Source organism: Oculina patagonica, chromosome 14, assembly GCF_052425735.1.
Source record: "Oculina patagonica isolate OP01 chromosome 14, crgOcupat, whole genome shotgun sequence".
Classification (NCBI taxonomy): Eukaryota; Metazoa; Cnidaria; class Anthozoa; order Scleractinia; family Oculinidae; genus Oculina; species Oculina patagonica.
In genome coordinates, this window is record NC_135771.1 from 22330157 (window position 1) to 22346807 (window position 16651).

The window sequence follows — 16651 nt, forward strand, 5'->3', positions numbered from 1 at the left end:
AATTATAATAGTAATAAATAAGTAAACAAGAAAAATATTTAAAGATTCTGCTGATCCATAAAAAACTTTCTAACTAATGCTTTAAAAGAGTTCACACTTGTTGCCTCACGAATGAAAAGCGGAAGCGAATTCCATGTTCCCACTACTCTATGAAAATAAGAATATTTAAGGACGTTCGTTCTTGCATATCTCATCTTTACAGTTAACTTATCATTATGTCTAAAAGAATAGTGATCAGTTTCCTTATAAAAATCCACATAAGGTTCAACATCTATGTCAATAATCCCATTAAGAGCTTTATATAAAAAAGTAACATCTGCTAACAATCGCCTCTTTTCCAATGATAACAAATTTAATTTATTCAGGCGGCAAGCATAGGTGTCCTCAGTCTTTTCTTTTACTCAATTTGGCACACAGCATAAATATATCGATAACAATCAAAATACTGGCGAAGAAAAGGCACCTAGGGCATTTTTCCGAGCATTTTCAGAGCTTTTATTGTCGCTTGTTACATAATCGTTCTGAAACGTTTAAATAAACTCTTTTAAAAGCAAAATTGTATTAATTATATCCTTGGATCCGTAATGTGTTTTTTAACGAACACATTTGACACGCGCCGTCTGCATGCTAACTTTAAAGGGGCCTTATCACAGATTTTAACAGATTTTTGAACGCTGAGCCAAAATATATAATATTTGTGACGAAGGAAACCTTAAAATAATTTTCCATTTTTATTAACAATTGTTATATTGGAGCACTGAAACTGTTATTCGTCTTAGGCTGCGGATGGCAAGGATGCATGAATTACACCTTGAAAATTTGAGGCTAAACTTTCCAAGTTGTTTCCGTGCATCTTAAAAAAAATCGATATCTCTAGCCGTGGTTTAATTTCTCTCAGGAAATTAAGGTGATATCTTTCTTTAGATGTTTAAAGACAATGTTTTAATTTTATGGGTTAAGTTGCCTACCGCTAATTTCAGAACAGTTTAGACCAAAAATCTGCGAAATGCCCGTGTAGACCTCTCTCTTTCTTTGGCCATGCATATTACCTATCTCCTATGTGAACTGTGTTAAAATACCAATTTCAGGGGAGAAAATGATATTATTAAAGAATCAATAAAGATTACAGGGCTTCTCTGAATGCTATTCTCCTATTCCCTCTGCATCGCATCCCTTGATATACTCGGCAAACGATTCCGGTTTTTCCTGTAATCTCCAATCTATTTGACCACGATTCTTTTTCCCCAAGAATTCATTGGCGCATTGGAAGTAGTTCCTTCCAAAGAAACCTGTTCTTGCCCTGGGGTGTGCTCCAGCCTTTATCATATGCTCTGGTCGTTTGATTAAGTTTGCAAACTCCTGAGCCTTGGCTCCCCACAGAAGCCAAGCTGATGGCGGGCTCTCATCGTTAATATACTTCACTAGGTGACTCGTAAAGCCTGCCCACAATTTCTGGTGAGACCCTGCTTGAACTGCGACGGGTCCTCGTCTAACTGTTAGCGCTGCGTTTAACAGCAACACTCCCTGACCTACCCAGGGTGTCAGGTCACCGTTTGACAGGCCCACATCTATTCCTTCCCATTTCAACTCCACCAACATGTTAAACACACTGGGTACATCACGGGGGTCTACACCTGGCTTCAAGCTAAACGCCATGCCTGTAGCTTGGTTTTGTTGAGGAGTGGGATCCTGCCCTAAAATGATAACTTTAACATTTTGGGGGCTGATTTTGTGAAGCACTTTGAACATGTCGGGCATTGGAGGTTCGATAGGAATCATTTTTGAAAGTTCGGGTGTTATTTTTGTCTTGATTTCGTTGGAAACTCCTGCCAAATGAAAGAATTCTCTCCATTTCTGTGGAAAACAGTTATGCTTGTAGACAAAATCGTACAAGGTGACTGTACTGTATGACGCCTTGCTGCAACCCGGGAACTGCTCCTCAGCTTTTATCATTGGAGAACGCTTTTCTAAGTGAGTCACATTGTGGACTTGTGGTTCATGGCGCATCCCTGTATAAGTAAAATATAGAAAAATACATCTAAATCTGTGGTTTTAGCTACTTCATATACAGTAAAAACCCGCAAGTAAGAACCTAGTTTTTTTCCAGGTTAGCCTAAACAGGTTCTTACATAAATGGTAGTTAGCACACATTTAGGCTATTTAGTTTCTTAATAGGTTCTTATTTTTTGAGGAAAAATTTACATTGTTTATAGAACTTTTAGTAAAATTCGACCTATCATTTGTATAAAATTTGCATACCACGCAAGTGATTATGTAAACATGAAGCACTAATCATTCAGAACATGACATTGTATACATGAACATTAAGCCTTGTCCAAAGTTATTCTCCCAAAAGTAATCATTTTTAATCAACTTTAGAAACTAAGAACCTGTTTTTAAGGCTAAATAGGTTCTTATAAAAAATGGATCTAATCTGCAAATTTTAGGTTCTTACTCGCGGGTTTTTACTGTAATTCAGTACAAGTGTCTTGTACCGTAGAAAGCCGTCTTACGGCCACCACCTCGCCACAGATCAGGTGTCACTCCATGATTGTGCTTGGTACATACTTGAGCGGTTCATAGAGCGGTTTTCACTTGAGTGTCGAAAGTAATTTGTGTTTGCTTTGGTTTTGCATTACTGCGCTTTGTGATTGGTTTAAAAATCTCGCGCCAGTTTCTTAGCCAATCAGAAGTAAAACTAAAACCAATCGTGACTCGCTCAGGCACGTTTTCCCGCGCTTCGTGCCGGCTACGTGTATTTTCTTCGAGTTTTGATTGGCTGACTGGTTGGTCTATGTCTTTTGTGATTTGCCAGAGTATTTACTTTGGTTTTGGTTTTACTACACTCAATTGAAAACTGCTCTATTGATCAGGACTAAGTTGGAATAATTGTGTCTCCCAAACAGATAGCCTCGCGCGCAGTAGAAATATAGTCAAGACTTGTTTTCGGAGAGAACTTTTTGCAATTTTACGGTAATAAGTTTTATTCTGCCAAATAAAGAAGCTAAAGCCACTCATGTATGATACTTTCATAAACTGGACAGGAATTTGAGTACATACTTTTCTTAGAATAGTGTTCTCGAATAGCTGGAGTGTTTTTGACAGTATAACTACAAACAGAATCATATCACCTTAGGTGATATGCTTCTGCTACAAGCTTATAATGGTTTCTTTATAGACCTTATGCAAAAATGGTTGTCATTCACTTCTGTTGTTTGGTCAAGTTTCTTAAAACGCTGATGGTGGCACTTAAATATATATATGAATATTATGCTATTCTGAGAAGTTTCAGTGATTTGGGTTAAATGGCTTCAAAGTTATGACTCATTCAAATTTAAGAGATTTGTATGGAAAAAGTCACCCTGGCCTGCCTAGCCTCGTTTTCATGTTTTTGGCAATATGAATGCCCCTGTTACTTCCCATTAGATGAAAGTATAGCCTTCCAATTTCATACACTGATTTAGTTTGACTTTATCTTTAAGCTAGAGTATTTAATTTTGTTGACCAATGATTTTTCTGGGAGCCAAAAATAAACAGCCGCCATATTTGCATTGGGTCTATAGGCTTTATGATATAAGTTTTGCGTGCGCAAAACGATACAAAAACCTTTATACTTTAGTTCTTTAATGCTGCTTGGTCTGATCACGTGACCGCACATACCTGCATCAATGCCAAACACACTTGACAGCATTAAGAAGACCAAAGTGATTCGAGCCATTTCCGTTGTTAATATAACTGTAGCAGGGTCCCTTAAAAAAGAAAATAAATGGCAAAAAGTTTAATATAATTGATTTAATGAGAAATGAATCCCTGATATCGTTGTTCACACAAAGATAAATAGAATACAGTCAACTCTCGTTATAGCGGACACGCTCGGGGCGTCGTTTAGTGTCCGTAATAGCGAGAGTCCGTTATAACAGGAGTCATTTCCAGTCAAACCTTATTCGCGGGGGATCTGTATTTTGTCCGTAATAGCGGGCGGCCGCAAGGGGGGGGGGGCCGAGGGGGGAGAGGGATATTAAAGAGAGGATGTGATTAAAATTGAAATGTTAATATATATGTGTGAACAAATTATACCGAGTTATAATCAAAATCGCCCAGTCACTTTTTAAAGTGCATGGCAAAACGAAAATAAAGACGAAATTCATTTGTTTCATAAAGATAGCTATAAAGGGCATTTTCTTGAAGTCAAGCAAGCGGTTCAAAAGATAAAAGGTAAAGGTAATTTATTTAATGTCAAAAAGCACAGGGAGTAGTTGCCCAGTCTCCCGAGCCAGGGGCTCATGATAAAAGTGTTTGAAAAAAATGTTCAAAAAAGATTTAAAAACTATATATAAAACACATCGTGTCGTTGTATATACCATATGATCGACAATATCTTCAAACTTTTTATTAAAAAAATCGAGTACTAGAACGAACTTGTCAAACTAACATTTTGTTGAAAAAAACTTCAAATTTAAGTATGAACGTTGCTGAGTCATTTGTGACATGCTGTGGAACAAGAAAAGATCCTTAGCGGATGAAGGAACCTGTTTTAATAAAAACATAGAGAACAAAGACTGAAGCAGTTAATTATTTATGGAAAGAAATGTGGGTTTGGTTGTCTTTTGTTCAGTTTTTTGGAATAATATTTTCATCTTCTTTGAACCGACTGAAACTTATCACGAAATACTGTTGAAGAAAAATCCAGGTTTTCCGAAACTAATTATAGTTTCTCGTGTTAATAAAAGAAAAAAATCGTAGAAATATCCTTTACAACATTTAAACAATGCATTTTATTTTAACTTAAACAGAACGAACCTTTTGCGTATCTTAACAAATTCTAAACATTGCTTACTTGTTAAGAATATGATGTGGATCGGAAAAAGGTTCAAATCAAAACAAATTAATGAGCCCTGTTGAGAAATCACCAAAAATAGGGGTGTCTTCAATTTTTAATGGACAAGGAATCAAGGAATATAGGTTCTGTTGCCTTTTGTTATTTATCACCTATCTCACAATAGAGAATCTGTTCAAACACAGAGATAAGTCATCGCATATATACAAATCTTTTTAAATTAGCACAGCCTTTGCGGCTTTTATCTCAGTCTCTTTTTTTTCTCTAATTTCTTGAATTTAGCAAAGTGTATCTTATCACGATTATATCCAGGCTTTTCCATAAAAAAATCGTTTGTAAACGTGTCATTTCTACAACTTTTTTCTGCATTCTTTATCTTAACCATGATCAACACCACATAAAAAACGAATTAAATTTCTAACCCAAACCGTTATGTGTAGCGAAAGCAAGGCATTATTTCAAACAAAAGTGTAAACTTCGAGACGGCCCAAAATAAAAGTCTTGGTTCACGGTGGCTGGCATTACTCATATTAAAAGTAGTGGATTTTCGAACGGTTGGGCCCTGAAGCGGTTTAATTATTCGGCTTTGCCACCCAGGGTTAACACGTTTTTTTTTTTTATCCCTTAAATAAACAAATAGCTTAGGCAGGCTTATTTACCCTAATCAAACAAGCCACTAATTAAGGGAGATTCATAGACATAAGTTGTTAGTATAAGTCGGAACAACTTATCAAACCAACTTACAAACCGTCAACGAAAAAAAGCATTACTCACTCACTTTTTGACGTGAAGTAGTCTTGGAAGATGTCCAGAGCGAACTAAAGAAACGCCGTTTTCGAAATCATAGAAAACGAAAGAAGTTAATTATTTATAAATTAGAAATGTGCGTTTGGTTGCATATTGTTGAGTTTGGCGGGTGTTTAGTTTATTTAAATTATCACTGATAATGCAGTCACCAAGCTTCTTTAAGGTATAATATTCCAAGACTGTCCAATAACAGCGGAGCTCCCAAGTTGCCCGAAGGGCTGCAGAGTGAAGCCCCATAATCATAGAAAATCGACAGAAACAGGAAAACCACACATTTGATATTTCATAGTCATCGTGGCGAGCGGCATAGTTCGCGGGCGCGTACGTACGTACATCGCGCAAACATGGCGGCCATACTCCAGTTATAGGAAGACTGCTAGGCATACTAGAAAACAAAAGGTAAACTTTGACATTGGACATCCATGTTATGGTCAAACAATGACAGGTGTCAAAACAAGCTATCCGCTGACCAGTATCACATGACCACGTCGCGGGTTCAGGTGTAGAACTCATCGAGGTCGCGTGTTTTTTGAAGTTAACCGCCGACGAGATATTGAATCGCGGGCTTAAGTCCCAGTTTTGGAAAGAGGCTGCCCCTTCAAATCGCTACTCAAAAATCATTTTAATATTTAGTCCTAAACATTGCTACAACAAGATTTAACTGTTTGAAACAAAGAAAAAAAAGCAATGTATTTGTCTGCTGTAGAGCTTGAGTTTTCAGTTTTTCGAGTAGTACATTTTAATCGCATAATTATCTCTGATAACTGATAACTGTTTTACAGAAACCCGACAGGCCAACTTTGCTTACATCAATGTAAAATAGTAATTGCTGGCAGAGATAATATAACACAAATGAACTTATCTATTTTCAGATCCTCCCTCGCTTGATGACGTTTATCCTCATAACCACACAACTATCAAAGGCGGTAACCTCACTCTTCAGTGTAAAGTGACGGCTGCCAATCCTAAGCCAAATATCACGTGGTATAGCGTTACAGCAAACAACACAGTACTGTGGTATGGAGTGAACTTGACCTTTACCAGAATCTCAAGATCTGATGCGGGACAGTACTATTGTGTTGTTGGAAATGAAATCGGCCAAGCTGTGACTTCCAGGATCAGTACCGTTGATGTGCAGTGTAAGTAACTTACATTTTGTTAGAATCACCACTAGAGCAATTTTCACTTGAGTGTCGAAAGTAAATTGCGTTTGCTTTGGTTTTGCATTACTACGCTCAGTGATTGGCTTAAAAATCTCGCGCCACTTTCTCAGGCAATCAGAACTAAAACCAAAACCAATCGTGACTCGCTCGCGCACGTGTTCCCGCGCTTCGTGCCGGCTACATGTATTTGCTTCGAGTTTTGATTGGTTCACTGGATTGTCTGTGTCCTTTGTGGTCGGCTAGAGTGTATACTTTAGTTTTGGTTTTACGACACTCAATTGAAAACTGCTCTATCAACTGCTAGGTATTCATTAGTAGCATGTAAACATGCACCGGCTGGAAGGGTCGAGAAGGTTTTGCTTGGCCGAGAAGGAACTCGCCACCCCTTCCCCCTCCTTTCTCTTTCCGCTTTCTCTTCGCCCCATCCTCGACTAGAGAGCCTGTTCACGATCTATTCATTATTATTATTATTCCCATTTTTATTCTTAATAAAATAATTTTATAAAAAGAGTTTTAGATTTGAAAAAGCAACATGACGTCATGCACCTGTGTCAGGTGAATGAGGCTTTCAAAGCAATCGTCGATCCGTCGTTAAAACAGAATGACATTGAATTGATAGAGATAAAATCAAAACAGCTATCCAGTGAATAAGTGTTAACAGAACAAACTACGCAATCCACTGGATAGTAATTTGTCTAGTGGATAGCATCATCCACCCTTAAAACAACCAAATTGCAGTTTTACTTGTTGGAATATACCTTATTACATGAAATTTTCGCGACACTTTAATTTCGCGACACTTAAATTTCGCGAATTTCGCGACTCTAAAAAAATCGCGAAATTAAAGTGACGCGAACAATAAGTGTCGCGAACATAACATGACGCGAATATTAAGTGACTCGCATATGTCAGTAATCAATGTAAATGGATGTTGTCGTCAATTGACTCACTTGTAGACATTGTGAGAACTGCTCTGTTGTTGCTAATGCCGAGATTATGTCGCCCCCATGCGTCGTCACCAAGGTAGTTGCTATTAATATATATAATAGAAGAGGTGTTGGAAAGAAACGATCGTATAAGGAATAAACAGCTCTCTTGTTGTGTGGCAAAAAGGACAAACGTGTGACGTCATCAGATCGAAAAAGTCGGCGAGCAACAGATTTGTCTGGACTTGAAAGTTCGGTTTTACGTGACGTCATTTAAAATCCTAAATTACTTGAAAACTATAGATTCTGTGAAGTTGCTTTTAGCATGATCACTAATCAATGTGTCTCAGACATTTGTCTCAATATGTCTCGTGATTATCTAAAAAGGAAGCGCTTTGTAGGATCAATAGTTTTAAACTCAACCTGATCTGAAATGTTACAAAAACCAATATTTTTCGCCTTTTTTAAAAATGCTTTCAGATATGCTATTTTTGCAATATGATGACTAGATGTGTTCTAATTAACAATGAGACTACGAGCCCGAGTTTTCTATGAGCAGATCATAGAAAACGAGGGCGAGTATTCTAATTGTTTTAGTGGAAACTCTTAAGGATTGTACAGTGTAGTCCAAAACCTACAATATTGTACACCTTATAGACAAAAATCAAGAAAATTTACCACTTAAAAAGCTACTCGCGCGCGCGACTGTTTTCTATCGGCGAATAGAAAACAGTGGGAGAACCAATCAGACTCGCGGATTTCCAATAGAACACAGCTGAGTTTCTACTAAAGTAAAATTAAAAAAAAAAAAAAAAAAAAGCATAATTTATTTTACGATCATTCAATAATTATCTCAAAACTAATTATTAAATAAACTCAGGGAAACGAGCTTGTCTGAAATGTGAAATTCAAAAAAACTTCAATGTAAATTATGAACTTTTATTCAGTCACATTTTGATTTGTTGTGAATGGAAATAAGGTTGAAATCAAATGACGGAACCTGTTTCGTTGAAAAACACAGAAAAAAAAAGAAAGACTGGTCAGTAGTTAATTAATCATGGGAAACATGTTGGTTCGGTTGTCTTTTGTTCAGCTTTTTAGGTACTTAGTCCGTTTCCACTGTTTGATAATGGCAAATAATATTTTCACCTTCTTGAAGCCCCTACAATCATGAAACCCGAATGACGAAAACTGGCTCCAAATTTCGTTTAAATAAGCCATAATACATTCTAGCGTTATTTAGCAAGAGGTACAACGAGAACATTAAAACATTAAAGCAAGACAACTTATTTTAACTTAAGCAGAACGAGCCTTAAAAGATATTTCAACAAATTTTGAACATTGCTCACTTGTTAGTATGATGTCGATCGGAATAAGGTCCAATTAAAGCAAATGAAAAAAACCCTGTTGAGAAATCACACACACAAACAATTGCAAGAGACAGTTAATCATTCATGGTCAAAGAGCGATTGGTTTTGTTGCCTTTTGTTCAGTCGGTCACGTTTTTTGAAGTATAGCATCAGTTCAATCACGAACTTAAAAGCAAGATATCCATGTTTTTTAAACTTAGCATAGATTTTAGTGATTTTGTTTTTTCTTTACTCCTTGTAGACTATTGCCCTTCATTCCGTATTTAACTGAAGTTATTTTTCTCTGAGAAGAGAAATCTAGCAAAATGTATTTTATCGCAACATCCAACTCTGTTTTGCCTTTTAAAAAATTGTCAGTTACGAGTCATTTTCACAGCCGTTTTTTCTGCATTCTTGGCGTTAACGACGAAAAAACAATGAAAGCAGAGATTATTTCAAATCAAGAGTGAAAACGCTTTAAAACGACCGCAATAAAAGCCCTGGTTTACGATGACTTGTAATCCTCGAATTAAACAGACGGATTTCGATCATTGGGTCCCGAAGCAATTTAATTATTCGGCTTTGCCACCCAGGGTTAACACGTTTTTTTTATCCCTTAAATTAACAAATAGCTTAGGCAGGCTTATTTGCCCTAATCAAACAAGCCGCTAATTGAGGGAGGTACGTAGCCGTTAACATAAAAACAGAACAACTTATCAAACCAACTTACAAACCGACAACGAAAAAAAAAAACATTACTCACTCACTTGTTGATGTGAAGTAGCTTGGAAGATGTCCAGAGCGAACTAAAGAAACGCTGTTTTCGAAATCACAGAAAACGAAAGAAGTTAGTTATTTATGAAGTACAAATGTGCATTTGGTTGCATATTGTTAAGTTTGGCGGGTGTTTAGTTTATTTAAATTATCACTGATAATGTAGTCACCAAGCTTCTTTGAAGTATAATATTTCAAGTCTCAATTAGTATACCGTGAAACTTCGACGGAAAGCCCTTCCGAAAATAAGCCTCTATCCTTTATCCAGTAGTGTAGCAGCTCTACTGTAGCAGTTGCTATTGTTTTTGGGGCTAGGCGCATTGTTCTTGTTGTTTTTTTTATTGTTCTCTCGAAGGGCAGCGAGTCATTCATGTGACACTGACTTGCGAAAGCTGCTACCTGAAGCTCTTCAGCAACCTCGTTCCCAGGGAACAACCCTGGGGACGAGGTTGCTTATTCCAATCTCTACTCAAAAATTTTCTGATACTAAGGGCGCGTTGTTTTTTATTCACAATTCTGGAATGAGAAAGGCCAGAATGTGAAATGCGCGCGTTTTCCCTTTCCGCATCCCTGTCCATTCTGCTCCCAGAAACAGAATGAACAGAACGTTGCGAATGAAATCCAAGATGGCGGACGACATAGCCCGTGATTCGAGGAATGTGTCTTCTCTCCTTTGTGAATAGCACTGCCATAACTTTCGGCAAATCCATTACAGTCTCCATACTTTCTTCCTCCTCTTTATTTAGTAGAAAAACTGCTGCGATAATGGCTGCAATGGCAGCCTCTTCGTCGGTCGCCATATTTGTTATGCTATCTTTACTCGTGCTAGGACCGCGCATATCATCTCGTCTACATGGGCGTTTTTTAATACAGGCAATCCGAATTACTCCTAGCGTTCTGTACAAACCATTCTTATTCCAGAATCGTGGGTAAAAAAAAACGCGCCCTAAGTCCTAACAATTGTCGTATAAGCCCATTTGCTTAAACCAAGATTTAGCCTTGAAAGACAGAAAAAAAAAAAATGTTATTGCTGATGTAGAGCTTGTATTTTCAGACTTTCGAGAAAATCATTTTTAATCGCAGATTTCACTCTGATAACTGGTAAGCACTCCTCCCCTGATATTGTGTGACGCCCCTTCCTGAGCTTTTTATTTTAATTTTACTAGAACCTGACAGATGGACTTTACTTACATCAGTGGGAAATTGTTTTTGCTGACAAAGACCACAGGCGGCCCAGAAGTTGTATTCGATCAACGTGACATTATGTTGGCGACTGCGTTACGTTTGCAGCCGTAAGACAAAGTATAAGAATCCGAAGAATGCTTCGAAAATTGCTCTAAATACTACAAGTGGAAACAAATTGAAATAAAATTCGCTTACATTTCGTTGTTTTGCTAAAGCAACGCTAAAGCAAAACATTCGTAAGTGTTACTCGCCAATCTCACTCTAGGAACACTGGGAAGTTAAAATAATGCAAGACAACCAAATGTAAGCCAATTTTATTTCAATTCGTTTCAACATGAAGTATTTAGAGCAATTTTCAGCCTTACGGCTGAAGAAAAAAAAATATTTATATATAAATATATTTATTATGATATATTTATATTAATATATTTATTTTCGCCAACATCAATATGTCACGTTGATCGAATACAACGTCTGGATCGCCTGTGAAAGACTGGATAACAGAGAACACGAATGAACTTATCTATTTTCAGATCCTCCCTCGCTGGATGTCGTTTATCCTGGTAACCACACAAGTAGTCGAAGGCGCTAACCTCACCCTTCAATGTAAAGTGACAGCTGCCAATCCTAAGCCAAACATCACGTGGTATAGCGTTACAGCAAACAACACAGTACTGTGGTATGGAGTGAACTTGACCTTTACCAGAATCTCAAGATCTGATGCGGGACAGTACTATTGTGTTGTTGGAAATGGAATCGGCCAAGCTGTGACTTCCAGGATCAGTACCATTGATGTGCAGTGTGAGTAAATACAGAATGATAGATAATGCTTGACCTCCAATTACTCAGATTCTTTAACGTCTGTCAATTTGTTTAGTTCAACTTCGTTTTTATTTAAATATCCGTTTTAACACGTGACATGATACATAAGTGCTTCGAAATAGGTACTCACGAACTAAAGCTTTTTCGCCGAGGCCTTAAATTGAACCCTTGATACGCTGAAATTACCCCCAAAACAGGGTGCTTTAACTGTTAAATTGATCTTTTTGGCGATACAGTGCTAAATTTCTCTAAACTTTGCTAGAAATACACCTTCTCGCACTGCAGTAATATTTTGATGAAATTTCCATGTAAAAATTTGGACTTTTTCGCTGAACTGTTCCGATTTTTTTTCCTTGCTCCGTTCCTTTTCATTTTTCTCTGCTTTCCTATTCTACTATACCTTCTACTCTGTACATCCCTTCTACTGGCCTAAAAAGCTTTGATCTTTATCAATGGAAAAGCCTGGAAAGGAGACCATGATCAAGTACGCGGATATTGGCCTGTTTTATCACCAATTTTACACCAAAACTGATCACGTTATTTTCGATTAGCTCTGTCGGAATGCAGTCAATATTCAAGATGGACAGTCCTGTGGAAAGATCTATCCAACCTCTATAAGTTGCACATCACAAAAATCTGCTGACGTGTTAATTGGTTGAGTGGTGTGCGTTGTGGTTGAATGGCCATTCCTCCAAATCCTGGAAATATTCGGGCTTAGCATAATAAGGGTTAAGTCCATTTATCATATCAAGTCACCTACGTCCTCCTCAGGCGCTTCGCGTTTTCCGCGCAGCAATAACAATAGCTAGCGGGAAGCGCGAGCGATTGGTGACGAGCGTGAGGCGCGAGGGACCACGGGAAGGAGAAGGAACAGACACGAAGCGTATGGCCCGTTATGGATAACAATATACATCCAAAGCTGTGCTCTTAGAATAATTGCAGGGTGCCCGAATTCTCTTTTGTAAGAAATCTTGGATGCCCCCCCCATACAATTTTTTTTGTTAAAAAAATAATACAACTCCCCCAAAAAAAAAAGTAGGGCCCCCGGGGCCCCCGGGCCCCGCCAAGCCCCCCCACATCACAAGCTGACGTGTGTAAACCCCTGGAAAATATGTATTTTTCCGTCTGGTCCCCTCACATAGTCATTAAGCTCATGTTTTGTTTTATGTAGCTATGGAAAAAAACCGACAAAAGACTGTACTATAGTAGTATGTGGGGACCATACTTAGCCATATGCGTCCCGTAGCGTAGCTCAAGCTTTATTTGCCCCAAAAGATAGCACACAAAAGACAAGCAGGCAAGTTAGAGGACCAGTGATTATAATGACCATGAATATAACTATGAAGCAATTTTAAAGACTTCGTGCTTTATTGATCTACACCAACAACACTGTATGGCGTTGTCTTTTGATTTCTTCGAGTACAACGCCAAAAGATACCTTCATGGGTAAAAACATTGGCGTTCCTTATTGTGCACCCAAGTTATACAAACTTATCAATTACACCGATGACATTTTTCTTTTATGCTCTTGTCTTGAAAACTGAAGATGAAAGAGAGAGTGGATGATAGATGGAGAGAATGTATGATTTTAGGGACCGATGCTGTGTGTGTTGGAGTGAAAAAACAAAAAAATAAAAAAAAAAAAAAAAAAAAAAAACACCGATGACGATCATCCCGAACCGGCATGCAGGACTTCAGGCTACCGTTTATCAGTCCGTCAAACAACGTCCCAGAGGACGATCAGGGGGAAGCGGCAGAGCACAGGCTCGCTCACGGCTCGTACCAATCCCAGAAGACAGGGTCGTTGGCGCAGCGGCCCACAACAGAAGGACAAACACAGATCTGGAGCTCTCTTGTTCTCTTTATTTCAGTTGATTAAATCTCGTAGTAGGTAACCAACTCCTCAATTATCACCGACGACTGACGATCCTCCCTAACCGGCCATTGCATGGGAGGTCCAAGCCCAGGGCCGCCCACGAGGCAAATTTCGCTTTAGCCGACGCTTTAAATTTTTAGTAATTCTCCCGCACCCAGCAATGTCACGTGACCCTCTACAGGGTAGTAAGGAGGGGAGATTGTGGAGCGCGACATACAGTGCATTCATCATGTTTCAGACGAAGCAGGTTACAGAAAGTATCAGGTGACTTCCACTCTTCCTTACATAATTCGGACGCTTTTTAGAAAACCTTTTTACACACGAAATCGAAGGTAAATTGGAATTGATTTCAGGAGTAGTGCAACTGAGAGGTATCAAGAGGGCCGACCTTTTTGAGAAACACGTAACTTATGCACGTAAAACAACGCAGTGCAAGTTTCATTTCTAACGATAGGTTTTTGGCAATACTATTCCCGCCTAGGGAACAAATGGGGCGCTGTTTAACGTTCTGGTAAAATGTCAGTCTGGCTTGGTCGGGGGGGGGGGGGCTTGGCAGAGCACAGGCTCGCTGCACAGCACTCGTAACTCAATGACAGAAGCAGAGGGTCGTTGTCTCTTGTCAGTTGAGCATCATTACAGCAAGGACTCTCACAGATCTAGAACTCTCTTGCCTTCTTTATTTCTCGTTGACTTAACCTCGAAGTAGATAACTGAAGATTACTCAAATGTTGTACAGTACAAGGCTACTTATAAACGCTTACAGTGTGATAATTTATAGCAGGTGAAACTACAAGTTTGAATGATGTTTACAGCAAAATAAACAACTGTATTGAGTTTAATCAATATCAATCTCTGGACGGAAACTAATTAACATTTAAATCTTCCGTTCAGGAAAATTTATAGGATATTGCTCTAAAGATGTAGGTAAATACCTATCTGAGTGTTATTTGTACTTTGCGTTTAACAGCAAGCAATATATATGAATAAATAACCGACACTGATCAAATTACAACGGAAAGCTGTTCTTAAACCTGAAGACGAATTCCTTAAACGTTTTAACGTTTAAAAAACGATTTTGCCAGAAATAGTACGTTACAGATTCTTGAAACAGTCTTAGGGAAGTGGTCATAACAAGTATACTTGACGAGGACCCACCTTGTGTAGGGGTAGGGGGTTATGCAAGATACCACCTGTCTGGTTAGCCAAATGGACAAAACTTATTGGCTTCAAAATTCAAGTTAAGACTTTCATATTAGGCGTGCATGAAGCTTGCATTGCTGGAGAAATGGCACAAGGAGGTTTAAATCTTTTTCTTAGTTTCTACTCCTGATAGAGTAGGTTTATACTGTACAAACAAGACACCATCGTTTAAGGTGGGAAAGGGGGGTACATGAAGAGACCACCTGTCTTTTTGCAGAGTGGTGGGTCCCGTCTGAGTACAATAGTTTTGACCATTTCCCTTAGCTTGAGTTGAGTTTGAATCCAATATATCTCGAATTGCTTTTAACGGAGATCAACAGAAGCGGGGAAACATCATGAATACATGTCAAATAATTTAACATTATAGAGGGACGGCGGAGCCGGGGGGGGGGGGGGGGCCCCAAAAAAAAAAAAAAACAAAAACCTATAGAATATACCACAGTGTTACATATTATATGATAAATCACGAATCATTTAATAAATGAAGGTAGCAAGGGTGTCTCGTTGCTATTACTACAGTCCATTTGCATCACAGTCTCCCGGCTGCTGTCCAAACAACCCGGGGCGGGGCGGTAGGCTCCAGTTAACTGCACCACGATTCTTTTTTACCAAGAATTGATTAGCACATTTGAAGTAGTTTCTTCCAAAAAATCTAATGCAAGCGTTTTTACCCGAAGTAGAGGGATGCCCTCCAGCCTTGATGTAATGCCTTTTCGTGTCGATCAAATGGTGTACTTTAGACAAGGCCTTCGCTTCATTCCCCCAAAGAATCCAAGCTGTTGGCTGGCCTTTCTCGCTAATATGATGGATCAGAAGTCGTGTGAAATCGTTCCACAAGTCTTGATGAGACCTCGCCATGTGACTTGAGGGTCCTTGTCTTACTGTTAACGCTGCGTTTAATAGCAAGACACCTTCTTTCATCCAGGGCGTCAGGTCACCGTTGGACAGATCCACATTCATTCCCTCCAATTTCAACTCAACAAGCATGTTAAACACGGTTGGTACACCATTACGGGGATCTTTAGTTGGCTTCAAGCTGAACGCCAGGCCTGTAGCTTGGTTTGCTTCGGGAACTGGATCTTGACCTATGATAACCACTTTGACGTGATCGCGAGGGACGGTAAACGCTCTGAACATGAAGGGCATTGGAGGTTCGATTTGACGATTTTGGGCATCTTTTGAAAGATACGGAGACATCTCTTTAATGACATTTTTAACTTTTTCCTTAGCCAAGAACTTTTCCCATCCTGCTGGAAAACACTTATGCGTGTAGACAAAATCGACCAAGGTGACTGTTTTGTATGTCGCCTTGCGGCAATCGATTTTCTTCTTTTCTACCTCCATTATCGAGGTACGCTTTTCCAAATGAGTCACATTGTGGATTTGTGCAGCATGGTGGAACCCTGTACACGTGAAACTGAAAATGTTCAATATACATCTTAATCGGTAGTTCTAGCCACTGATAAAGTTCTATCCACTCCCCATTAATTCGGCCATTTCTGTCTTCTGCTTCTTCTCCAGTCGTCGCTACATGTACGTTTACGTGCTCGATGGCTTTCTTACCCTTTAAACCCCCTCCCTCCCCCCCCCCCCTGTGTTGCCCTGGGAATGACCACTAATCGGAGTCCCAATCTTTTATTTATACTTACTGGAAATGCATAGGATATCAACTTATTCCTAAAAATAAAATAAAAAAGGATAAGTCTATATAA

General features: G+C 38.7%; 2 protein-coding genes across 3 annotated transcripts in view; one reads left to right on the top strand and one right to left on the bottom strand.

Moving 5' to 3' along the window:
- LOC144639226 (B-cell receptor CD22-like) overlaps nucleotides 1-16651 on the top strand; it is a 74357-nt gene that overhangs the window by 38484 nt on the left and 19222 nt on the right. The gene's annotated exons all lie outside the window — the stretch shown is intronic.
- Nucleotides 1144-5655, bottom strand: LOC144639028 (uracil-DNA glycosylase-like). The gene is made up of 3 exons (XM_078498293.1): nucleotides 5616-5655; nucleotides 3661-3749; nucleotides 1144-2009 (listed from the first exon to the last, which is right to left on the bottom strand). The coding sequence occupies exons 2-3, from the start codon at nucleotides 3716-3718 to the stop codon at nucleotides 1144-1146; spliced, it is 924 nt and encodes a 307-aa protein (XP_078354419.1). The 5' UTR covers nucleotides 3719-3749; nucleotides 5616-5655.